The sequence below is a fragment of the Crassostrea angulata genome, chromosome 6 (genome assembly GCF_025612915.1).
Source record: "Crassostrea angulata isolate pt1a10 chromosome 6, ASM2561291v2, whole genome shotgun sequence".
Classification (NCBI taxonomy): Eukaryota; Metazoa; Mollusca; class Bivalvia; order Ostreida; family Ostreidae; genus Magallana; species Magallana angulata.
In genome coordinates, this window is record NC_069116.1 from 26,929,924 (window position 1) to 26,957,530 (window position 27,607).

At 34.2% G+C, this 27,607-nt stretch overlaps 3 protein-coding genes across 3 annotated transcripts; 1 reads left to right on the forward strand and 2 right to left on the reverse strand.

Annotated features, from left to right (window-relative positions):
* Window positions 1–1,381: 1,381 nt before the first annotated feature.
* Window positions 1,382–5,600, reverse strand: LOC128189306 (tyrosinase-like protein 1). The gene is made up of 5 exons (XM_052860861.1): window positions 5,433–5,600; window positions 3,995–4,411; window positions 3,501–3,628; window positions 3,065–3,255; window positions 1,382–2,874 (listed from the first exon to the last, which is right to left on the reverse strand). The coding sequence occupies exons 1-5, from the start codon at window positions 5,598–5,600 to the stop codon at window positions 1,457–1,459; spliced, it is 2,322 nt and encodes a 773-aa protein (XP_052716821.1). The 3' UTR covers window positions 1,382–1,456.
* An 11,744-nt stretch (window positions 5,601–17,344) lies between these two features.
* On the reverse strand, window positions 17,345–20,591 carry LOC128189376 (TAR DNA-binding protein 43-like). The gene is made up of 4 exons (XM_052860962.1): window positions 20,250–20,591; window positions 19,824–19,996; window positions 19,289–19,429; window positions 17,345–19,148 (listed from the first exon to the last, which is right to left on the reverse strand). Exons 1-4 carry the CDS (start codon window positions 20,485–20,487, stop codon window positions 18,489–18,491), a joined length of 1,212 nt encoding a protein of 403 aa, XP_052716922.1. The 5' UTR covers window positions 20,488–20,591; the 3' UTR covers window positions 17,345–18,488.
* A 2,616-nt stretch (window positions 20,592–23,207) lies between these two features.
* On the forward strand, window positions 23,208–27,243 carry LOC128189718 (NEDD8). The gene is made up of 5 exons (XM_052861453.1): window positions 23,208–23,317; window positions 23,424–23,441; window positions 24,831–24,860; window positions 24,969–25,051; window positions 26,346–27,243. The coding sequence occupies exons 1-5, from the start codon at window positions 23,300–23,302 to the stop codon at window positions 26,428–26,430; spliced, it is 234 nt and encodes a 77-aa protein (XP_052717413.1). The 5' UTR covers window positions 23,208–23,299; the 3' UTR covers window positions 26,431–27,243.
* Window positions 27,244–27,607: the final 364 nt, after the last annotated feature.

Below are 27,607 nucleotides of genomic sequence, written 5' to 3' on the forward strand. Positions count from 1 at the left end.
TCTTAAGTGTACATGTATACTGATAACACTGCATACATGCGTGATTTATTCATAGATATGTATCGGCTTTACACAGAATGTAGCGTTATTTTTTTTTTACCTCATTCAATTTGTACATAACATGTATTTTGAATTTCTCCCTGAATGCCGCCATTTTCTTCTCATTCTCGCTCGCTTGACACAGGAAAACATCACCTGTGTTTGACACGTGACCCTCCGATTCTTGTGTGGTGTACACAAACCGTTGAATGTGAAGGTGTGAACTGCTAATTGGGATAATTATCTCGCTATAAATCCGTATCAAGATACCCCTTTAGGTAGTTTTGTTGCATTTGATGCTGTTATTGTATATATCGGTAATTTGAACAAGATATAAATTGCAGACATCAACTCTCACATGATACTATATGAAGTTGGTAAACATATACGATTCGTGAGAAAATTAGAGGCGGTGGTAATATGTCCGAAGGTTAGCTAACATTGTGCATATCAGTATGTTGACATTTAATATTTGATTGCTTTTTGGGAGTTGATTTTAATCAACTCTCCTATGCAGTTACTCAGACAAACCGAAAGTGAAACAGTGTTTGGACCTCAGCACAAATGATTGCTGCTGATAAGACTTAGTTCTTGAAAATAATTGATAAATTCGATGTAATGTATGCTAAAGCATTGTTTTTAAAGGAAACTTATTTATAAATACCGTGAAAATAGTCAGATTTTAAATGGTACGAACAATTGAAATATTTTTTGTAGTCGTGTGTATTCCTACGCCAGAGTTCAATATAGTCTCGTTCAACTCGACGCTCGGATGTCTCCGTAAATCCTTGTCGGAGATTTACGGTGTCAGTCGAGCGTTTGGTTGAACGAGACTAGAGTTCAGAATTGCTTGGATCCCTGCAATTTTCGAGAAATATTTCTATTACTGATGCATAGTTTGATTGAAATAATTTTATCTTTAAATATTTTTTAACATGATTCATATGGGGGTTTCTCGTCATTCTTGTCGAAAAAGTCCAAAAATTCATTTATAAAAATGTGCGTTATTCAAATCAAATTAGAAACAGTACATGTATTTACATGTAATTGTCATGAAAAATAACATATCATTGATTTTTAAAATAAATAAACATCGACAAAATCAACTCCCATCAGTTCTTCAGTACTTTGATTATTTTTAGCGCCGATGACAATTCGCAAAAATTTAAAACGTAAAAATTAATCAATTAATCACCATTTACATGTAGTCAATTTATCTTACATTTTACAATCAATTTATTAATTTGTTAAAAGAAAGATAGATGTAAATATAAACAATTAAATGTTTTCTTTGATGATTCATGCAAATCTAAATCAAAAATATAACATACATGTAATCAGTATCAAAAATATCTTTATTTCAACAAAACTCTTAACATACACCATTTAAATACATTAATAAAATTGCATACAAAGTTTAATAGCTCCAAGGCCAAGTGTTACTATTTCCACACACAAAGGTCACAGGAGGAGATGATGCATCGGAACCTGAATCTACCATATTAAGCTCTTCTAACAGGTTTGCTGCAATGGCTTCTTTGTACGAATTTCTGTACATTGTGGGAGCAGCAGAGGAGATCTTGAAGGCTCCAGAGCAAGCCTTGTATTTCTGTTGACCGTTGACTGACGTCAGACACAGAGGGCGGCATGGCCGACCACAAGAATCGTACGAAGTGAACAACACTTCTCCTTCCCCGAATTCTGGATTCTTGATCCCGACTGCTGTCGTAGTGATAGACACTGGTTGTCTCTCGTCTATGATGGCAAACTCTTTGTAGTTTCCGTAATAATTCAGACCGTTAGAAGCTACAAACACTTTTGAAGCACCAGAATGTGCTGTTTGGCAAACGTCGTTTGCGAGTTCAGCATTTCCAAGTAATGTTGGGTCTACTCCTTGGACATTTGGAGACCTAGTATATACAATACGCACTGGTACGTAGACCCATCGTTTCAAATCCACGACACCGTCCAAAACAAAAGTATTTGTAAATGATCTCTCAAGGGAAGACACGGATTGGTGGCTACCATGGGCTGTGGTGTTCTGGAACACGTCTCGTCGAACTCTGGTTTGAGTCGATGATTGTGATTGGCTAGTTGCACTCGCTCTAACTTGGACGCTGGCTTGCCGAATTTGAGCAGCTGCGGGTCCTGTTCCAATAGTGTCGGCTCCATTACGTGGGTCTTGCACGGGGGAGCTGCGGAATTTTTGACCGACGGGGAGAGGTCCGCTTGCTTCAGCCCTAGCTTGTGAACGGGACTCCACCCTAAATGCAGACCCCCGAGATGCTCCCATAGCAACCGATGAAGAGGAAGACGATGCTGATACAATGTTCCCTTGTGCAACGGGTCGTTCTCTTGATACACAAATCCGTCTAGCCCTGTCGCAGGATAAATGCGGACTACTGTTGCAAGTGTTTTCACATGTCGGGAAAGGCTCATACCTGACGAGATTTGCAATGAGATTTCTCATTGCAAAAATATTTGTAATTGGGTTGATATAAGGTCGGAAATCAATCCTGTCGTTAGCAGCGTGTCCCTCCGGTGGAGGGGGGGTTCTTGGGTAGTCTGTTTCAGGGTCAATGCCGTTTGTTACCTGCTGCTCCCGGAAACGTTCCCACACCGCGTCGACGTAAGCATGGTGCATGTAAAACACTGGGTCCCATGGAGCAGAGTTCAAGGCCGAAATATGACCTCCGACCCAGACATGGGGACCGTTGTGATGTCCTTCTAAGCTATTCATGAAAGCATCTCCAAACAAAGGTTCGGCAATGTCTGCATAGTTTCTTTGACTTAAAACAGCTCGCAGACCTTCTTTGGTAAACAAGGCACTGTCACCTACAATAAACAAAGACCTCGTTATTCGATGTTAGCAGAGATTGTGAAAAGGACTTGGCGAGCTTATTTTTATTGAATTTCCCGCTGATACTTGGAGAAAACTGATTGTCTGTCTTTTTGGAAGAATAAAATAAATGCAGAGACCTGCAATTATCGCATTACTTAAAGGCTTTCTGGATCAAATACTGACCTGTTCCGTAGTTTCTGATAACTGGAGTTCCAAGAATCGTTCGCATGTCTCTAAAAGGACCATTCATCACCTCTCCGTCTCCATTACCGAAGAACTGATTACTCCAAAGAATGGACATAGTCGGGTCCGTCATATCGTGGTCAAGACCAGAATCCCAGTAAGGAATGGGGGCTCTACACGCTGTCTCCAACCTAACACCAATGAGAAGACAGTGAAAGGGCTTTTTGAAAAATAATTTGACTCGATATGAAAAAGTATATCATATAATCGTAACTTATCTAAAATTGTTATTTTTCTTTTGATTCTCCACAAAACCAAATATGTAATTTTTGTTAAATATGAATTGAATTCACATACTTTAAAGTTATAGTCAGTAATTGGAATTGAAAAGCTTGATACATTGAGAGTGTAAGAATTGGTTTGTTTTTATACTTACAACAGCAAGTAAATTCTGTGCCATGGAGCAAAAGCGGGTCCGCCATGAGCATATCGCAGCGTTTCTCCAGTGTGGAAAACGGCCATAGTTTGATAGGTATTGCGTCCAGCAGTGGCAGGCTCTACCGACTGAAAAAAAAAACGTATTAGTCCAGGAGCTGTAGGCATGCAAATTCTCAGTGTTTCTATATATGGCATATTTTTGTTAATAGCTGCTTACAAATTTAGTAGCTCTCAGACGTTCTGTCGACATTCAAAGCATTACAGAGAGAGAGAGAGAGAGAGAGAGAGAGAGAGAGAGAGAGAGAGAGAGAGAGAGAGAGAGAGAGATTGCCAGTCTTTGCTACACGATTTGCATAATGACACATCATAAAGGCCGGCTTTCAGTACTTCAGAACTTTAATTTTATTTGGCAACGCTATGTTGAAATTCGCAACTGTATGGAACAATTTAGAAATACTTACTAGTAAAAGTCGAACACGCATTTACACTTACCTCGCTTTGAAGTCGCTGTATGCAATTTGCGTATGGCTGGAAAGCTCCAGGACTCCGTACTTCGCGTCTGAATCTTCCCGGAAACGCTTGTCGCTTCTGTCTTCCGCCATGTTTATTATATTTCTCTACATGTTTTGCTTCCAAGAGGATCTGGCGAAATAGGCTTTCTATGTAGTTAACACCTTCTTGTGTGATATTGGGACCGGACCAAACTTTACCGGCGGCGAATTGGTTGTATTGATAATTCCTAAAGCAGATGTTTTGGATGTGCATAGCAGCCTTAAATGATGGTGTCATATTGTAAGCACGGTATTCGTAGCATTCTTGTAATTCGGCGGGAAAGGGAGTTGGCTCCAGAAGGGCAGACGACAGCCCAATGAGCCCAAGCCACACAGCATATAAATAGGTGTCTATCATCTATCAAAAGAAAAAAAATCAAGTGATCGTACACATTTGTAGTTTCTTGTAGTTTGAATGCAAATCACACACTCCATTTAACCGTGAGCGTTTAAACTACAGTTCATGGACAGAAAAAAAACCCATGCTATACCATTATAATTAATTAACAAAACTCGAATCATATTTTAAAATGTGGTTCAAAGATGTGTATATTATATATTGTTTGTTTTATGTTCACACGGGGATTTTTAGGTAATTAACATATAAATCGTTTGCCAATCACTTCAGGCCCTAACTGTAATCAAATGCTCGCTCGCCAAAGACAAACATTTTTTATCGAGCGTACAATTGTCTACGGATTTACATATTCCGTCGTCACTAACCCCGGCCATTATGAACAACATTCTACCACCTGGAGTAAGATTGCCTACTACTCCGGACAGTGGGTTGCAACAATGTACGATGATGCAGATAACTGGGAATCAAATTTTTTTTATGACCAGTTAATTGTCATACGCCTTTACTTTACTTTTGTAAAGACCAATAATCTTAAAACTGTAAAGGACTGAGTCCGCGATTATTGATGCCAACGAATATTCAATTTGATTAATCCACAGAACCATAGATTTCGTAGTTCTTAAACAAGTAACTATCCGGAGTTAAACATTTTGGTAATCTACTAAATAAAATGATTTAACAAAATGTTACTATGGCGCCAAGTTGCACTTTCAGTATTTACACCCTCTTGAAATGATACATAAAAGAAAAAAATATTGAAATTTCATCACAAAGCATTTGATTATGAGTTTATGTTAATATAAATCAGATTCAAAATTGCCTTATATCTGGGTATCTTTTTTTTAATGAGTTGAGTATATTTGGAAAATAAACTGCGGGCAGAAATCGTCAGGTTTATAAAACCTTTAAACAATGTAGACATGTATTTTATGTTTATCAAAAATAAAACGCAAGCGATGTGTAGTATCAAGAATTAATTTTGTTAACAAAATGTTGTTAATATTAAGGATGTCTCTCTTACCTTCTTGTTCCTTATTCTGATTTTATTTGTCCTGACCAGTTGGTATTTATTAGAGAATTTTTCAAAAAAGGCCCTCTGAATAATCATAATGCTAAATAATTTCGCAAATAAGTTTGATAGGCGTGGCATTTTCATAAAACGACTGGTATATTCCATAAAACATTGCATTTGCCCGAAGTGACAAATTACGTATGCTGTTAATTAGTGTGTATGATGGGACAGCGCTTAATTAAATTAATGCAAGTAGTATGTGACGTCATAAAATTCAAATTTTAGAAAATTATTCATTCAGATGCTAATCCTATGCATTGTTTTTGGCCACAAAAATCCCCTGAGAAGTTGTTTATTTATCATCGAAATGATTATATTGGAAAACTATCAAAATATATAGGCCTATATAGAAACGCATAAAAATAGACAGTGATTATTAAATAATGCAGATAGATGCAAAGAAGTATTTTCCCTTCCGTTTGGGCTACTGGAGATCATTGTACTACTTGTATATATTTGACATTGCATTTTATAACTTGACAATTTTTCCCAAAAAGCGCTAAAACGTTGACGTCCTGAATGGATAAGAAATGAAAGTAAGATAAATTTAATTGAATGACAATTACTGGTTTTTTGGTTTTTTGGTTTTGCTTTTTTTTTTGCTTTTTTTTTTTGGCTCGAGGCTCTAGATTAGAAGACAATTTTTTGAAAATACACAAGCCAGAAGAGGCTATTTACCACGGTGTAGGTTGTAAACAAAGTGCATTCCCATTAAAGTGTTGCTGATAGTGCAGGTATTAGAAATTTATATACTGTAACACAATAAAAGATAAACTGACTATTACTCTGAAAATACTAAATTATATTCAATTAAGGTATTCCGTTTTAACATTTAAAAGGTCAAAGTAAATGATAGAAATTAAATTAAACTTGTGGAAGACCTGATGAGATTTTTTTTCTACCGATAGACATATATCATTTTGAAAAGTCATGACATATGTAATGAAACTGAACTTTAAGCAGTATTAAGTCTTGATACTGTTATATATTACAGGATAATGTCTTTTTATTTTTCGGTGGTGATATATTTGGTCAAGGTGTGTCATTCTCAAGAAATTATCCAAGTCGAACGCCGGGATATAAACATGCACTGTCTCTTGCACAGAGAGAGAGAGAGAGAGATAGAGAGAGAGAGAGAGAGAGAAAAGGGGGTAATGTATATCCGCACAGGCATGGTAAACTGTATCTACACTGATGCCACAACTTATAAAAAATGAATCTATGTACATATGTATTTCAATTAGATTCCACACTTACATTTTTAATATTTAATCGTACAATTGCTGAAAATTATTTAGATATAAGGAATAAGATATCATTCTTTGAATATTATGAGGATATCAAATTCGGTCGGGGTGATCAAATCTACCATTAAGCCCTTCGGGCTTTTTAAATTATTGGATTTGATCGCCCCGAAAGTATTTGACAGCCTCGTAATACTCAAACGGTGATTTCTTATCCTTATTACTAATATATTCTATATCATATTAATTTACTTAATCAAAATTACAGTTAATTTTCTAATCTTGCATCTTTTTTCTTCCATAACGCACTTTTAAACAAACTGTTAGTTCAGCCTTTAGACGTGCTTACAAAGACATTCCAATCTGGGCACATCAGTGAATTATATCTAAGGAAACTGATTAATATAAGTGTTTACTGGTTTCCAAATCCCTGTTTGATCATGTATTATTATTATTATTGTACATATTATAAATATCATACGTTGTATTCATAATAAACAATGGTTTATTTCAAAATGTACAGAAAAACCAGTGCGTTTGATTATGCAGGTCACGTGACTGTCTAAGGCAGAGTTTACAACAATAAACGAAATCATTTTTTATGTTTTTCAAGGCTGTTGAATTGATACCAGGTAAACTGCATTTATCATGACGCATAAATTAGTTAAACTTTGATGTTGACCCAATTTTCAATTTGTTTGCCCATCTGAAGGCCGCTACTTACGCATACACGTAAAAAATGAATTATAATTATTAAACCTGCAACAAAAAGTCATCCCGGACGGAGAAATTTTCGCTCAGAAAATAGTTTAGTTACCACCGTCTTTTTATATAACGAGCAAGGGTATTAGATATTGACTGTGTCAAGTTTCTGAATCCAATCGGAATTTAACGGGATCTTGTCGGGACAGCATCTACACGTTCGGATATGGAACGCATTAACTGCCTTATGTAGATAATCTTCATAATATGATGAGACTTTAACATTACATCATTTTATGAAGATTTTCTACATACGGCAGTTGATGCGTTCCATATTCGGATATTGGTACGCTGCCCGTGTGATCTAGTGTATCACCGTTGGTGCAAACTCTTTCACCGAATTTCGCACCGATCACGACTGTATATTTCTTGAATATTTTAATTACTTTGACTAATAAATGATAAATAATACTTCATTTCAATATATTACATTTGCATTGTTAGTATGTTTTCGTTTTGACACGGGAAAATTTAACTTGTATTTATTCATGAATTATTTTTGTTTCGCCTAACCTTTTCTAACGATTCATCATACCAAAAATTCACCCAGACACATGAGTTTTGTGTTAAACAAGGCATAAATAAGTAATAGTTATGCTGCACAATCTCCATTGTAATAGATAAAACCGTACCACCATTCACAAATCCTGGAAACTGCATGTTACCTTGTGTATATGTAAATGTACATGCTAATACTAGTAATTAAATTCCCCGTGCTGAGTCTTCATTTCCACTACTTGATTTCCAATCAAGAGTACAATTTTGAATGTATTTACTTTGTTCTAAGGAAATACTATCAATCTGTGTTTGAATTTATTTCTATATATGGGAACCACCAAAAGTATCATCACACAACCATTAAAAAAAAGTTTAAAAAAGAAAAACAGTCATGGCAAACATCACATTCATATGCAGAGAAAGCAGAAAAACAATCTAATTAAATCGACAGTTTTACTCTAAATGCCTGTCTGGTACAAAAGCAATGAAAACAACTGTAAACTTGCAAGTTTTTTAAAATCATTTTTTGTAACCAAGATATTTTTTGATAGTGTGTACTGTTCAACGATGAGAACGTGACATGTTCAAATAACGATGTAAATGTGACACCTTATGAATAATAAATATTGTGTGGATATGTTTGAAGTTCATGCACCTTTCTTCATGCAGCTTATTTTTAAGCTTTCTTTTCATAACGTTAGAAAGAGAGGTGTCTTATATCTGGATGAAATGAAAGTTGTTTTTTTTTCTGTATGGCTGTACGTGCTTTAGAAAATAGACAAAATGAATGATTTTAGCGCCGAAGTGATGTATAATATACAGAAAACAATCATTCCGGGCTATTTCTTCACGCATCTTTGACATTTACTAAATTCCTATGAATTTTAATTTATTCAAGAAATCCATAAACTTGGTTACGCCAGCTGCCAATTGGCCCGATTTCCAGCAAAAAAAAAAAAAAAAATGACATTTAACCTTTGAAAGAAGAAACATAATAATTCGTATACTCATGACATAGTTTATTCATCTGAATCAAAAAGGATCAATGCATGCAAAGTAGATCTTTGTCTTCGGTCACAACACTTTTGATCTTCCACTCCTCGTCAAATAATTTATACCACCAGTGGTGATTTTTGTGTTCATAAATAATTATACAGACAAGATAAAAAAGCAAGTAAATGTTGTATTGGTGCCTAAAAAACAGGAATTTGAAACCTATGGCCGGAATGTGCAGGTGTCTCATGTAATTTAATTCAATAGCCATGCTAACAGACATGATTCAGGACTTTTAAAAAAACTTAAGTATAAAATGGGTAGAAACATCTTTCTAAATTATATATTTCATTTCATTCATTAGACCCACCCTTGAATATGCTTCAATTGTGTGGGATGGCTGTTCTGTGCATGATGCAGACAAACTTGAAAAGGTTCAATTGTCACCCCTGCGAATGTTATTGTCATTTAAATTTTAAACCACGTTGTTTTATTTGACCCTTTCAGTTTCGCAGTAAAAGTCGTGCCTCGTGTTTATAGTCTATTTTAGAGAATCTAGGCACTTGTAGCCAAATATAAATTCTAGAGGTTTATTGATTTTAAACTTTATCTTCATTAATTGGTGGATAAAATGTTTTCTAGAAATAAATGTGACAATACAAAAAATAGGTTTTTTTTCTGCTGCTGCGACAATTAACATGCGTAGTAGAGATCCCCTCTGAGAATTAATTTTCGATCCGCGCCTGACCTAGTAAAAACATCAATAGTGAAACAGACTGTACTATTTTATGCAGAATGTTCCTTGAAAATGGCTCGATACACTAAGTTTTAATGCAAAACATTCACCATTATTTTTTTTAAAACATGGTATAGCACACCACAAGCATCAAACATGGCTATGATTTTATTAAGCAACCCAATGTTTATATTGTCAACTACTCTACACGTGGTTGAACACGAACGATAACTCTGTTCTGAATATCATCGTTTAATTAAAAAAAACCGCTAGATGGTGAAATAAGACATGCATCTTAAAAGATGTTGATGTTTTAACATAAATCAAAGTAGAATATGATATGAAAATCGACAAGTACCTACGTATTTTGAGAATATTATCCGAACACTTATACTTCCGCTCGAAATTTCACAGGAACTGAACAAATCTCGGTGAAGTCTCGTGAACTTTTATTCGAGCAACTCTGGATTTATTATATACTAAGCAACGATAAAGAAAACATTCCGAACACATTCGCGGGGGTGATTGTGTGCTGCACGAATTGTCACTGGGTTGCCAATTTTTGTACCAAGGGAAGCGCTTTACTTAGAAACAGGGTGGGAAATTTTACAAACTAGACGATACATCGCTAAGATGAAAACTATGTTCAAATTCAAACATATGCCTATTGTTACGAAACCCCCTTTTTATTTTCATTGGTAAACGCTGTACCAACATTATTCATACAAAGCTGAGACATAACTGTGTATTAAACTATGATCTTTGTAAACGTAATAATTTAAATAATCCGTTGTGTTCATGTGGTCAAACAGAAGATGTGTATCATTTTTTTTTCTTGTAAAAAATACACTAGAGCGAGAAACAACATGTTTGATCAATTGTTTATGTTAGATTTAGTCAACATTGATACTAATTTACTTTTATATGGCAACAACAACCTACCTTTACATATCAACAAAAGCATTTTCGCTTCTGTACAAAAGTTAATGGACGAATCCTTGAGATTTAAATAATATTTCATCAATATTTCATGTTTATCTATATTATATTTTCTTTTGTTCTAAATTCATATGCATGACAACTATTGTTATATTTAAGGAGAGGAACTTGTAAGTTGTTAGAACTCGTTTCTAATCCTTTTGTTTAATCAAAAAAATATGTTCAAAACAAAACATGATTCATACCATCATGTATTCCTTTCACGTTACATTTACATATAAATCTAAAACAGATTTGTAAGCAGACATGCATGACATTCAAGAACAGAAAGAAACTTCCATGCCGGCCATATCCCAGGGGAGTGGGTCGGGGTGGGGGGGGGGGGGTGAATAGTCAAGGGTTTGGCCATCTTAATCTTTAAATTCGAGCGTGCACACTCAACGTTGAACGTGGGCCACATTGCTAACCTGAGCAACGATGGCCTTTAAAAAGTAGCTTTAAATTAAAGAAAAACAGTGGTATAAATGCACAAGTATTTTCCCATACTTTTTAATACTTAAAAACTTTACTTTAACAATGTCTATCATACTCTGTACATATACTAATACTTGTAAATATCATTTCAAAAATCGTTGTCCCAGTTTTCTACAGAACAAATCATTTGTTGTTAGATTCGTTAAATTGTGCCTTTCCCTAGTTGAGAACTCCTTTGACCCCAAGGGGAAAAGGAAAAAGCAAGCTTAAAACTCCATATACATAAGCTTGCTCCCACAATACGTTAAACAGTTCTAACCTCTAGGTTTTTTTCCCCTAGAATGTATTATTATTCTGAACTTTGAATCCATTTGATCCCTTTGTAATTCCCTTGGATTTAGATATTACAGGTTTTTAGGGAGTTTTGGCTATTTTGAGAAAAAGACTCCATCCTGTTGTCAATATTTCCTTATCATCATTTCTCCTTGAAAGAGTGTTTGACCAATAGGCCCTTTACCCAAAGATGATTCGTGCCAACTTTTTTGTAAAATTGGTTCAGTGGATTCTTGTCAAGAAGTCGAAAAATTGACTTTATAGCCATAAAACAAATACATGTAACAGCGGTTTTGTTCTTCCTGGAATTATTGTCATTTATTTTATAAATGAATTTTAATCTCCAATATGACCCTTTTTGACCCATGAAGTTCGTTATTTCAGAGAACTTAAATCGCATGTATACCAAGAAGATTCTATGTGAATTTTTATATACATCTATTACAGACTATATGTATTTGGTTTTTTAAGAGAATATTCCCCATTTATCTTTCATTCAAAGGATGCTTTGTGCCAAATTCACTTGATATTGACCACTTGTTTCGGAGAAGAAAATATGAAAAATTTACAACGACGACAAATTAGCTCCAGGTGAGCCAAAAGTAGTGTTTCGCAATATTCACATACGTTTTTATTATGTCATTTAAACAATCATTTATCAAATAGACTTCATACTCTAAAGGTACACGAGGGAGAGGCAAAGATCTAGAGATTGTGCAGATGCAAAAGTTTTGTCATTTATCAAATTGAACACCGCAAAGTGACGTGTGAAATGTTTTTAAAACAAAAGTTTTTAAAAAGTTTCTTTTTATTTGACAAGGTCTGTCAGAGAAAAACAGTGAAAACTTAATTATCGAAAACCACCGTGACACTGATACCTGTATATCATTTCTTTGCCTCTCTAGATCTTATTTGTCTAAAAATGTCTTTTTCTGTCAGAACAATTGTACTTTTTATCTCATACATTTATTGCAGGAATTTATTCGCACTGGTTATTCATTTTTTTTTAACCCGGTCCAACTTTAAATGATACTTTTACATTACAACATTACTATGATACTTACATAAACTATATAGGGTTTTGGGGGAGAGGTTGTGTATTTTTCTGCAAAGCTCACTTCCTTATACCCTAATGAACTCACGGTATGTTTTTTATTGTTATGCTCGTTCATTTACATCCACTAGGTATTGTTTCCCTCTTTTTCCAAGGAAAAATGATTGTATTTCATACAGTTATAAGCTGACAAGCAAGAAATCTACTCGAAGACTTAAACAACTTAGAGGTACACGCATTCCCTTTGAATTTTAAAATTGCGTTAAAATGCAATGACAAGCAAAGCAAATGTTGTCTTTAGTTCAAGTAGCCCAGACAATAAGTTCTACATCTTTTATTGGCGTCATTTTTTTTTTTACATTTTGTGTCGTCCATTTGTGGATTATTTCTTGATTGATAAAGCCACACTGCGAGAACAAACATCCAGGGACTGACCTAAAACTACCGGGTAGTTGAAGGAAGTTACCATGATAACCTTTACATATATGGAGAAATGACTATTACTTCTGTGTAACGTTCGGATCGACAATAATGATAATTAATCTACCTTTAATCATTATATATTGTATTGTTTATTGGTCAACAGCTGTACAGCTCATAGACATATACAATTAATATACAAATGTTACAATACATAAACTGGTCACTTGAAAAAAAGCAAGTTTATACATGAAGTTTTCTGATTACAAAAGCATTCTTAATATATTTACCTATATTGCACAAATCCTTTACATTTTGCGTTGACAATAATAGAATTAATTTAAAGGCAGAGGGTTTAATATAATAAAATTCTTAAGGAATTACAGTAATAGGGACATTTCAATATAAAATGATATTTACCTTCTATATCTAAAGTACATACATGTAGAGGACATAAACGTCTTTGTAATGGAACATTGTTATATCTGCCAGTTTCGATGGTAAAACAATGAGATGATAATCTTAATTTACATATAAGTTTCTTGTATTGTAAAGGAATTCTTTTTGTTAGATATGACTGCAAGGTACAATGATCAACTAAATATCTATAGATTGTACATTTGGAAGAGGCATTTACATGTATGTCAGCTAGTAGAGACTGTTTAAAATTATCAGAAATACGTTGCTTAGCGATTGTTAAAATAATTTCTGGCTTTTCAAAAAATTGGTTTTCCTATAAGTTCATTAGCCCAATACTTGTTAACATGTTCTTGATCTCTGCAGCCCAGTTTTTACATTTGTTTTTACCTAAAGTTTATTATAGCTCAACTGAACCGAAGGTTCAAATAAGCTTTTTTATTACCTCTTGTCCGTCGTCCGTCCGTCTGTCAGTTTGTCTGTAAACTTTTTACATTTTTACTTCTTCTCTAAACCCACTGGCCCAAATTAAATCAAACTTGTTACAGAGCATCCTTATGAGAAAAGAATTCGCAATTGTTAAAATTAAGGGCCAAACCATTTTTAAAAGAGAGATGATCGCGAAACAGTTAAAATATGCTGTGTGTCATAAAAAAATCTTATTTCAAAGAACCTCTGCACCCCAAAATGCCAATATTTACGCGTAAGATTGTTCCTAAAGTGAAGATTCTAAATTTAAATACTGAAATATAATGATACAAATAACTGTTGCTCAGGTGAGAGATTTGGCCCATGGGATGTTCGGGATGTTCGTTTATGGATTTATGATTCATGATTCATAGGGATGTGAACGAAAACACTAAATATTTTCTTTTGTATTTAATCCATACGGGCTATGACTCGGGTTATGTATTGTTCATCAATGCAAAAATACCTTCATTACTGCATGAACACCAAAGAATTTTTAATTGAATTTGCAATTGTCCGATTGTCCTTAACATTATTACATATTTAGGTGCGTACGCTCTAGAATCAAGTTTTTAGAAAAGCATCAGTGATATTTGCATCCCCCCTAGCCTTATCAACAATGCAAAAGTCAGTTTGTTTCAGTTTTAAAGCATCCATCAGTTTTCATCATTTACTACATTTAGAAAACAATGCCTATCCTTTTCATCTTAGCATGAATTAAAGGCGCAGATCTCTTAAAAATTGTCTTAAAATCGGTACCGCGTGCATATAAACAGTGCAGGACCTGAGCGAACCACAGCCTGATTCGAGGAGCATTCATGAATCCTTAATCATACATGACATGATAAATCACAGGCCCCGAGGACAAGCCGTCACTTCATTAACAGAAATTGCTCAATGCATGTTTTTAAGGTTTTTTTTATGAATGACCTCAATTTTTGGATTTTCCAAGATGAATTTTTTTCCCTCCTTTTCAATATATTCATGTAAATTGGCATGCATATTTACCCGGTAGAAACTCCCCGAAATTTTAGGGTTGATGTGGGGGAAAAAATCCTCTTTCTTTTTTGCGAGTTAAAAAAATAAACTAATGAAAATATATTCAAATACACATGACATTGTTCATCTTTCCCAATTGAATGTTATGAAATTTACCTTTTACCTATAGTTTGAATGTTAGAAAATGTCAACTATGATTTTAAAATATAATTGAAATCATTTACTATTTTAAGAACACACGTGTGTGTATATTTTAATTTAAGGAAAATGTTATGTAAATGCTACTAAAGAGTACACGATGTAAATATATACATAATGTATTTATTATTCATATTAAAAACTGGATTTGTTACATTACATTATGTTGATTGCCCAAGCACAAGAAATGAGAATTTTTTAAAATTCTGTTTAATCAATAACGTCAAGGAATCTTCAAAAGAACACAAGCTATCACTAAATTTTATTACTTCAATATCAAACCACCATGTCTGTGTACAAAAACACAAATAGTCGAAAAATTAAGAGTTTTGACCAATCTATCAACTGGGAGGCGGGGTTGCAAATTTGGTTTGTTAAGTCATTATATTCAGCTTTACCTGTGAGTGTCCATTATTAATACTTCTTTTTACTCATTAACAGTTTCTAATTACTAGTGAGTCCATGGCTATTTGGTCACTGAAAACAACAACAACAACAACAACAACAACAACAAAAATGATGATTAAATTGTGTTTTCCTGAATGTTATTCGTTGAACACAAATTTTCTTATAATTCGTTCAACTACGAAGCAGCATATTGTACACATAATACCACTGACCACGAATTTACGTATCCTAGATATGTGATTCGCGAAAATTGATACCTACGATTATTAACGAAACAACAGAAGTAGTAAAAGACTGTTTCACAATATCTAGCATGCGCGGATCTAGAGGGGGGGGGGTAGGGGGTCCGGACACCCCCCCCCCTGTAAAATTAAAAAAATTAAATTATAAAAGTATGCCTCGGACCCCCCTGGCAAACTCAAATAACCGTCGGACCCCCCCCCCCCTCCCCACCGGAAAAATTTTCTGGATCCTCGCGAGCCTTGGAAAAAAACTGTAATGGGAGAAAATCTAAACAATTTCAAGCAAACAATTTTCTACTTATTAACACAAATAAAAAATAATGTGGTTGTTTAATGGTCTATTCTGTATGGAATTCTATACACGACAGCCAACTGTCAGCTGCTAACTGCTTACTATCAACTGCGTATTGCCAAATGCTTTTTTTTTTACCTCTTTATTGGGTTAAGTGCACGTGCAGACATTTATTTGAGGATAGAGGAATTGATAGATTGATAGCGTTTTTTTTTAATTTTACACAATCATATTAAACACAAATTAACAACCATTTGTCAGCCCTGAATCACTGCATTCCATATCATCTGCCATTTTACATTAAATCACAATTAGCGAGCGAGCTTAGAGTGCCACGCCACTGCATGATCCTACTATTTATATTATCTGATCACGTGACCAGAAACCTATTCAAACATACTACATGTATATGGATAGCATCAGACAAATCAAGAACTCCACTATCTCTCATGTCTTTCAAAAGTGGTGAACACGAATTAATGCACTTAAAATTATGTGCGTGATGGGTTTTCATACGTACTCGAATTGTTAATATGTGTTTTTGTGTAAATAAAACAAAGGCTATCAATCTCTCCATCCTCAAAAAAATGTCTGCACATGCGCTTAACCCAATAAAAAGGCAAAGAAAGCATTTGGCAGTAAGCAGTTGGCAGTAAGCAGTAACCAGCTGGCAGCTGACAGTTGGCTGTCGTATATGGAATTCCATGAGTCTGTCAATAATGAAAACAGTTTAAATAACATCCTAAAGATATCAACAATGATTTACGTAAAACGGCTTTTAAGAGTGATCGAATAATGTGACCAAGATAACCGAAATTCAAAATAGGACTCTTTTTATGAATAAAACTTGTGAAATTGTCATATTTTATTCCAAATTATTTTATACAAATGTGAAATTCATTAAAAATTTAAAAAAAAAATGAATTTCCTGTGTAAGAAAATATCATGATGTGCTTCAATAGTTTGTCAGATTAAAACTTGTTTTATTTAATTGTATTCATAATATTTAACATACTTGTATATGTAAATTTCAACTAAGTATCTTTGAGCTATCCTTTCCATCCCCTTAATCTAATATATGCATCAAAATAATATTTGGTACTGCAAGTTTACAGCCAGGGAATACTAATACTTAGACATGAGAATTGTAAAAGCTTCAATAGACTGCTGTAAGCTTTTCCTGCTGAAAGGCCATGGATTTGATGTTATTCAGGATCTGTATTGAAAGAGGAAATCATGACTGTATACACATGATAAACAAGTCTGGCAGTTCTCTCTGGTGGCACATGATTGTGCCTCAACCAGATGTACCCCTGAAAATAAAAAGGAAGCATGTAATTTCATATTAAAAAACTACCCGTAAGAATCACAACTCATCTACACGCCATGTATACACACTCTTTTTAATTCTTTCAACGCTGTACAACATGAGAACAAAATCACACAACATCCGAGTCCATGCCAGTTCATCCACACTCCACTGAATCCATTCTACTCCAGATCACTCAAGATTCAGACTGTTCCAGATCACTCAAGATTCAGACTGCTCCAGATCACTCAAGATTCAGACTGTTCCAGATCACTCAAGATTCAGACTGTTCCAGATCACTCAAGATTCAGACTGTTCCAGATCACTCAAAATTCAGTCTATTCTAGATCACTCATTATTCCATTCCAGATCATTCATGATTAAATCCATATCATTCATGATTCAGTCTTTTCCAGTCCACTCAAAACATGATTTAGTCTCATTAAGTTCACAAATTCAGTCCATCTCCTACTCTTGTCTTGCTCTTACAATGTGCAGTAAAATTCTCAGTTTAGTTACAAACGAATAAACATACTGGTAAAACTGATGCGGGGCAGAGATAACTCTCCAACTCTTACTTTAAGACTTATTTGGACAAAAATGGATGGTGAAAAATTAATGAAACAAAGCTTTTGAAAAGGTCTTGCTCGACTACATTCACAATAGCAATATACTGATATATATATATATATTATATTACAACTACGAGTGGAAATTTTGGGAAACTGTACATACGATAATAGGATTAACTAGTCACTAATACTTGTTTTGAAAAACCAAACAATACATGAATTTGCTTTACAACACATTTTATGTATTGATTAATACATATATGTACAAGTTAAAATCTATTGTGCGGCTTAAAGCCATCCACTCTATCATAATTTTAATATAAAAAGGCTCTCCCAAACATTTTCTTGCTCTGAATTAAATAGCAACAAGTTATCTCCCTGAAACAACCTATCAAGTATAACGAAATTTGAAGAAAAAAAATTTGTCATCTAAAAATATTGTTATGAAGGAAATGACTAACAAAAGAAAAAGAAAGCTAGCATACCTTTGGTGCAATATTACAGAAAATTCTTAAAATTAAGTTTGGTATAAGGATAAATTTCTAAAACTGTTCTTCGATCTCAGTCCACTAATAAACACAAATTTTCTAAGCACTCTGCATAGTAAAAACAGCACTCTCTGATCCACACGCCACTCCCTCTGCACACTAACTCCACCCACTCTGATGGTTGTTACCTCCCCAGTTTGGGTATGCCCCCGCAGAAGTATTTGTGTCCGTCGTCCCCCACCCTGCAGAATTTTGATTACTAAAAAAACCTGTTTGCTGCGATTGCCTCGCTGTGGTTGTCTGAACACCAAATGGGTCCCCATGACCTTGACCAACAGTCTGAGGCTGAGGTGCGGGGAGTTGACCTTGACTTTGTAACATGGCTTGTGCTGCCGCTAAAACAGCTGAATTCAACAAATTCATGCCAATACTATTGGCCATGTTAGGATCTGGGACTGGTGGAACGGTGCCCACAGTGGCAATTGGTTTACCTTGCTGGGTCCACCCCCCATGTCCCCCTCCCCTCCCACCTCCTCCATGGTCAAACCTTCCTCTGTTATCATTTCTATCAGAATTCTTGGGCGCCGCAGTGGTGACATGCACACTCGCACCCTTTATGATGTGATCTTCCCCACAAAGGGAACGGGCAATTCTGTGATCTGCAAAGGTGACAAAGGCAAATGCTCGAAAAGGCTTGGGAATAAATACATCCGACACCTCCCCATATTTGCTGAAGTAACTTTTGAGATCATCTGCTGTGATGTCTTCGGTGCACCTCGCTACAAAAACCTTCCTGCTCACCATCTCTGCTGCACCCTCCTGCAATGTCACAAATGAAACTAATTTAAAAAACAATGGTTAGAAACTTCAACTTATTATATATTTAATTATATTCTTATATACATTCAGACTTGAGTAATGTTAATAAAATGTGTACATCAATTATAAAGAGTACTTGCATTTGAATTTGGAATAGCTACATCACACCACCTGCCATCAATCATGTGTCTTTGAGCTAGAACCTTTACTTGTGAATCGTACTCTAAAAACCGAATAAAACCAAATCCTTTTGATGCTCCCGTCTTTGGATCTCTCTTCACCTAAAGAGTAAATATAATCTGTTTATCACATCACCTGTATTGAATACAGGTATTATGTTCAACAAGATTTTGCTGTATGTAAATAGAGCAACAGCTTTTTCCATTTTTTCCCCATTTTGAAAGTACATTTGTTCAAATTCTCTGTTTAATCTATGCAACTTACCAGCCATTGTGTTAGTTTTGAAAGAATACTAATTTTGTCCAAAAGTTAAATCATGATGAGTCAACGTAGAGAATTCATAAAAAGGACCACCAAAACTATATAGTAAAAGGGGAATAACTCTCATTAAATTTAGGTCTTCTTTAAACTTCCTGGGCTTACAATGGAGAAAAATTATAAAAATGTGACATCAAAACAAGAATCCGTAGCCTTTAAGTATTCTGCACGACTTACTTGTACGAGAAGTAATTCACCATAGGTTGAGAAGTATCGGCGCAGATCATCCTCATTACTTTTCCATGGCAAACCAAGAACGATGAGGTCACTGCATCTTTGTTTATCAACACATTTGTTTTTAGCTAATGGATTTTCCGGCACTGCCTCTTCTCCTTTGCGTTTTATATTGTCTAAAAATCATGATAGTGGTACATTACAATATACAAAAGCTAAATATTGTCATAGGCCTAAGGATTGAGTTACATATCATTCTAGGGAGTTGCTCTTTGAAAAGATGCTAGCAAAATTATTCATCTAATTCATGAACCATGACCCATTCTATATCTGTTTATCAGTTACCTGCAATGTCATGAATGTGCTTAAAAAGGAACAAACTGGCCTATTTCAATTTTTTGATATTCAAAACATTTATCACATACACACCTTTTGGGAAAACTACTATATAAACAAAATTTCCCCAAACACCATCAGGCGGGTGCAACATGCCGTCTGACAATCTAATTCCTCGGAAATTGCCAGTGCTTGGGTTTCTATATTTCATTCCACATGCCCCCGGAAATTGAGCTGCAAGCGTACTGAGCAACAGCGAACCTTCATCCTCACTAGGAATTTCTATCGGTTCTTCCCCTTCTTCGTCACAAACTTGTATGTACTGTGCCATCAAACTGTTAAACCGAAACAAAAAATACACGAGAATTAATCTTAATTTTAAAAAGGAAAATATTTTCGTTAAGTCTGCGCCATATGTTATTTGGTATTTATTGTTTGCCAAGCCCGATGTGATTTTTTTAAAAAAAGTCTTATTTTGAAGAATCATCTTTATTGAAGATGAGAAACACTTTGTATTGTATTATTCAAAATATGACCAATGTAGATTGAATTATAATGATATATTTAATGTGAACACATATACAAATATCAATCCCATTCAGGAACTTGTCAATCCTAAAAACATTACGATATGTTGTTTTCTAAAAAACTTTTTCAACACTAGAAAGGAAAGTCAACAATGTAGATGCAACAATGAACACTTATACAATTTTATGAATGCCAATAATAGCCTTCACACAAGCCTAGTTTTGTTCACCCATTGGTTTGTCCATTGTAGATTTGATAGTTAATGTTTAACTTGTGCATGCTGTATGTTTAATGTTTTGTTTTATGTAACTCATATTCATTCATGACTGTATGCCGACATGGTAATTGTCAATAAATGAATTTATATTTTAAAAATTTGAACAAAATTTGGCTCGTACAATCAACCAGACAGTTACATCTTTATTGCCACATCCGCATTGTCCCAGACAAAACTCATCTTCGCTAGCCAAGGGTTTGGCTAGCGAAGATGGACAAAACTCTATATTGATCTAAACGGACAGAACATCATGCGCGGATCCAGAACTTTTTCTCATGGTTGTGGGGGCGGGCGTGGGTGGGTTGGTTCAGAGGGAAATATTGTCTGCCTGGTGGTAGGTAGGTCAATAGCCTATTTTCGAAAACTTTATTGTGTGAATTTAGTAAGATTGAATTTTCCGGGGATGGGCGGACCCCGGCCCTCCCCCCTCCTTCCCGATCCATGGATGTACATTGTTCAAAGTAGCGCTACAAGAGAGACATATCTTGTTTAATGTCTGTCCTAGCTCTTCCAATCATCCTACTCTTTCCCTCTTGTATATGTTTATTGAATGTTTTATGTACATTGGATGTTGTATGTACAGTCTACATGTTGCCCCTTTAGGGCCCTTTATTGGTTAATAAAGAAATTGAATTGAATTGTTTAAAAGTGTATTTTCTGTGGTTCGAAATTTTTGCGATTTGACCCTTTAAAGGTTTGCTGCATGTAGCTATGCCCCCAAATACAACGTATACAAGGTAACCCCCTCGAGTGTAAGCGCTTGAAACTTGAATATCACTCATTAATTAATTTTCTATTTTCTTAAGACACCGGCTTCAACAGGCAGATACATGTAATATCGTTTTTGAAAGGGGTAGGCTTACCCGAAATATTGAAAAGCCAAAAAAAGAGGGCGCATGGCAGCTCCTTCAAAATTCAAATTATACATGTTTTGGGAAAAATATCTGTTTTGAGAAAACAATATACCACCTCGATGCTAAGTGCATGTTAAGTGAGCCTTACATGAGCAAGATCTCAAAACACAATTTTAAGTTAAATCTTCCACAGAGTCGTGGAACATATTCATTTAGTGGAGTGGGGACTCGTTAATCGATATACATTTGTAACTCCTCCCAAATCTCAAAGAAATTTTTGTCCTGTGTGACGATTGGAGGCTGGCGGTAATTTCGAATTCTATAGATGTTTTATATGCTTTTTTAATTGTATCAATAATGGACTACTTTTTAATATATCAATAATGAACGATTTTCTAATATATCAATAAAGTGAAAGGACTAGTTGGCTTACGAGTTTTATATTATATTTGAACTAACTCACATCCCCCTAGTACACATTTTTTATTTAGAATTTTGTGTCAAGTTATAGATTTATATATGTAGCATGCATGCTTTTAGAATACCTTTGCAGAAACAACAAGATTAAAAAAATCTTGACAAGCCAAAAAACAAAATAGCAACTTCTCAAAATTATGAAAATCCTAATCCGGGGAGGGGGGGGGGCAAAGCGTACCTTTAACTTTATATAACATCATTTTCACTATTAGTTACCTTCCTTTCAATTCAATTCAACAATTCATTTTTTTACATGCTCTAAAAATGTAATTTGAAAAAAAAAATAGTTTGAAAGATGCGAAAAATGACCGTGCAAAGTTCAACCTCATGACTCAAAACCAGACACGTAACATCGGGGGGGGGGGGGGGGTGGCTGTTCCCCTCCCCCCCCCAACTTTTTTTCGCAGGAATTTTTTCTTTAAATTACGCGTAAAAAAGAATATTTTTGGAGCATGTAAAAAATTGAACTTTACCAATGATGTTGAATTGAATTGAAATTAAATTGAATTTGCTGGGAAAAATACATTACTATAATTACGTAATTTTTTCTACTATGATTACATATATATTGCTACCTTCAAAGCCCGTATATATCATATGGAAAGCTTTTTTCACACATACAAAGAAGGAAGACCACGGTAAGAATTGAGTGAATAAATAGCAGTTAACATAAAGCAGTATAATTAATCACCATGTAGTAAGCATTTAGCAATTGGCAACTGACAATGTACATTTATATGGAATTCCTATAACTGATATGGTGCTAAATGCTAAGCGGAATTTCTTTCTTCCCTTTTTTCAGTATCTATCTGTTGTCAAGTATATCAGCTTTGATATCTTTAAAGGCGCTTGTATAAACTTGGGTAGAAGGGGTGCCAAGCCGAGTGAGCCCTAATTCATTATACGACTGAGGAATTTTGATCGGGCTCGAAATTCTTTAATCTGGGCTTTGTATTTCATACTCAAGACAATCTATCTACTAGTTCCTCTGACAAGAAAATTTAAAAATGTTGATAAAAGTGAAGGTAATGTTTTATTTCTTGGACTTTTTGGAAATTATATATCATGTTATATCTTCAGTTCGTGTATTGAATATTTCGTTGAATAATCTTGTACTTATTCATTTTTTAGACTTTGACTGGAAAGGAGGTAAGCTCTAACGTTAAGTCTACATGAGCCATTGCTATAAATAATTCAAAAATATTTTAGAGTTGTCTTATGTAAAATATATTAATATGTTATTTTAAAAAAAATGTATATGTATTACTTATAACGGAATTCATGATTTTACTACACAAGAGGAAATCCGGACTAAGTCTAGGATGTGTTTGTCATGAGCATGGAGCAGCTAATCGAGGATATCACTTTTATGAAAATTAATACGCAATATAGAAACTAAGGTTTATATTTAATTAATATGGCCCTTAGCAAGTCTTAGCAAGTATAGATGGCAACACTTCTGTATCAGTTTACATGCAAGTACTGGAAAGTAGCTCACTGTAACACATGAGTCACAATTTTGCGAAATCTAGGATGAGCGAGGGCATATAAAAACAGTTACTTAGGTTCGATACTTTTACAGTCTATATGAGATGGTAGGTTGGATGTCCAAGTCTTTTACAGTAGCTGGCTTAATTGAATTCTTCAAGACATTGGTGGTACTAGCTAGCTGTTAAGCACTCTGATTGGATTACTACGCTTTTTCCTTGGTGATCTGGTATTGAAATGGAATATTGAGTCAGTACTTTGGCTACGAGGTCATGAAAAATCTTGTAAATTAGAAGAAAATGTTGATTTCTTCTGCAGTTGGTAAGTTGCTGCTACTTGAAATCCACCATCATTTTGGACGTGCTATCTGCTAAAGTCATTTCACATACCCGGCAATTTTAAAGTAGTCGATCTGCATGTCGTTGTATACCTGTACCATCTAAGCAGTCCAAGACCTTTTTTTTTGGTGCCAGTCCTATAAAACTGGAGCATAGTCAAGAATGGTTCTGATAAGTCAGATGTTGACAGAATCTATGAGAGATATGGGGCAGTATATTAAGTTTCTACTTACAATATCAAATTAATGGTGGAATTTGACAGGTTTAAAATCGTGTCTATATATGATGTCCACTTCAAGTTGTACTTGACTATGATGCCAAGTTAGTATGCTGCCAATGCAGCTGTTAAAAGACTGTAAAAAGAGCTCTTAAGTAGTACAAAGCAATTCTACAGATAGAAAACAAAATAATGTTTTATATTATTTAACAAGCTTCAGCTTTGTTTTAAAAAAATCCTGGTTAATTGATGCTCAAAGTTGACAATTACATACATGACATTTATAAACTCTTTAACTTTACAGACTTCAGTAAAAGGCTTTATTTATAATGTCATAAAAATTAAAAAATGTGGTAAAAACAAATCTTTGATGCGTTTGATGTAAACTACAGGTTCATCTAGTGTTATTCATAGTCTTTTAATTATGTACTATTTATTTTACAGAATGCTCTTTTAAATTCCTGTTAACTAACAATCATGTTCTTTGACTTACAGATTGAAATAGATATTGAACCAACAGACAAAGTAAGTACAAAATTATTGTGACTTATAATCTTGAATTGGTAAGAGCAAGTTGAGTATCTGTACTTTAATTAATGTTTCTTGGAAAATAACCCTTCTGTTTTGCATCAGGTGGAGAGAATAAAAGAAAGAGTTGAAGAAAAAGAAGGTATACCTCCACCTCAACAGAGACTGATCTTCAGTGGTAAACAAATGTGAGTGTCTGATTCAATGGTGCTTAGGAAATTATATACATGATCTTAAGTTCAGTATGTACAGGTATTGATTTGTGTTGTGTAAATTCATTTGGTCCAAGTCAATTAAAAATGGCACATATCTGTAAGTCTACCTGCTTGTCAAGCAATCTAGATGATTTGTAGATTCTGCCTTGTTACCTTATTTTCCATACAAAATACACGTAGTACAATATAGTAGTTCTCTATTGACTCGGAGCGTCATTGCAGATGAATTTATAAATGTGACTTGCTTTTATAGACTAGTAGTATGCCAAACTGGGGTTTAAGTTGCTAAGTTATAAATAGAGTAAATACAGTGCTTCCTTATTGCCAGTGATATAATGATATAGTAATACCATATTCTGCAGATAACAGTTATTGTAGAAGGATTTGCATTGTTTTAAAACAAACAATTTACTGTATTTTGTTTTACTCTCAGAAGGCCAGGTTGGTTCAGACTCCTTTTGGTCACCCATTAAAAATAATTCATTTGCTCTTGTCCAACAAATGTAGCCATGTTCTTTTATTCAGATACTGATAATAAACAGTTAAATTTAGGTACATGTACAGTAAAACTCGGTTATAGCAAAGTTCTAGGGACCAGTGGATTTACTTCGTTATATCCGTAATTCGTTATAATTGTATAATGAATTCTTAATAATAACTATAGCAAATTCACTATATGCATATTTTCTTTCACCAGACTGCAGTTTTTGTTAATTGAGGCTTAGAATGAAAACGCTTTCTTCTGATTCATTTAATGATCAAATTGTAAATTGAAAAAAATGATGTGAAAATAAATTTATCCAAACTATTATGTTAAAAAGTAGTGAAAACTTTGTTAACTGTAAAGAAATTTGCTATAGAAGTGTTAAATTTCATATTTATTCACCTCTAGGGGACACAAAATCTGTTCGTAATATTCGAATTCGTTATAAAGTAAATTTTGCAAAGATTATTTAAGAATTTTGCCCGGGACTCAAAAAACTTCGCTATATCTTATATTTTGCTACCTGTATATACGTGTTCGTATGAAACAAGTTTTACTGCATCTCAAATATCCATTATATTTCAAATAGCATGGATATGTCAAAGTGAGATGGGATTCCTGTTTCTGTATGAATTTTAACATGTATGTTTTGTAATCCTTTGGTTATCTAAACATTTTTGTCAGCCCTATCAGGTTTGAGACTAAGAGATTTTATTATTCATTTCTATGTATAGAAAGACATTGAACTATAATGTACATTAAAATTTGAACTCATCTTTTCAGGAATGATGAAAAAACGGCACAAGATTACAAAGTGACAGGAGGCTCTGTGTTACATTTAGTGTTGGCCCTACGAGGAGGAAAATGAACTCTTCGCAATTTCTTGTTTCCAGTAATGCTATAATATTTTATGCAGATTGCACAGGGGCAAAGCCCATTTTAACATTAATTTCAATTTAACCATAAATAAAGAAAGTCTTTATTTATGGGGTAACATTGAAATTAATGTTAAAATGGGCTTGGTCCCTGTGGCAGATTGCATAAGGAAGTTACATTATGAAGCTTTTTTAGATTAAAAACTTTCATGTCACCCTTCCTTAAACATGTTAAATGGAAAGAACCTTTGTCACTCTAGTACATGTATTTGAATAGAAAAGTAAAATCTATGAAATATTTAGACCATACAGTGTACTGTTCTAAACATCATTTCAATAATAAAGCTATTCATTTGGGATATTCGGTATCTTCAGTTAAATCACTAATTTTTAGAGTGATATACATATTTCAGCATAGGTAAATTCTAATTTGAAAAGTTAATTTATCTTTTCCCTTAAGAACATACAAATTATACATCAACTGACTCACTGTTTTAAATTGTTCTTGTATTTAGAATTTGCAAAAACATTTATTCTTGTGTGATGTTTATATATAGTTGATATTCGGTCTGTACACAATATTACGTGTTATGATGCAAGTTTTGAAGTTCTATATGGTCAAGTTAATAAAAACATAGGATCCAATATCAATCTAACATCATTGGTAAAGTATCTGTATTGATTTCGATTTGCAGTACATGTGCTGATGTTGTAGTATTGTTGTTCACTGTGAGAATGAAAGTGACACGTACATAAGCTTTGTATTGTAAATGTTTTGTAATTAAATAAAAATCCATGTATGGTCACTATGTCTCTTGTCATTTTTGTAAAATTTACAGAACTTAAAATTTCCGATAAAATTGATAAACAGAATATTTTTTTATTTTGAAGAGAAGTTTTATGATGAAAATTATCGTAGATCTATGCTTTCATTCTGTTTTCTTGTGACTTGCAGTGTATAATAGAAATTAAGCCCCGCCCTCACCTGAGATTTACCACTCGGTAAAAAAGTTCGGCCTTTAAGTAGAGATTTCGTTTGTAAGCATTCTGGTTTGTACTGCTTGCTGTTTTGAACAATTTATGTATCCTCAAGAAATGGGGTAAAAATAAAATGTACTATATAAAAACTAATTTTCTACGATATTTAAACCATTATACATGTACCTCTGG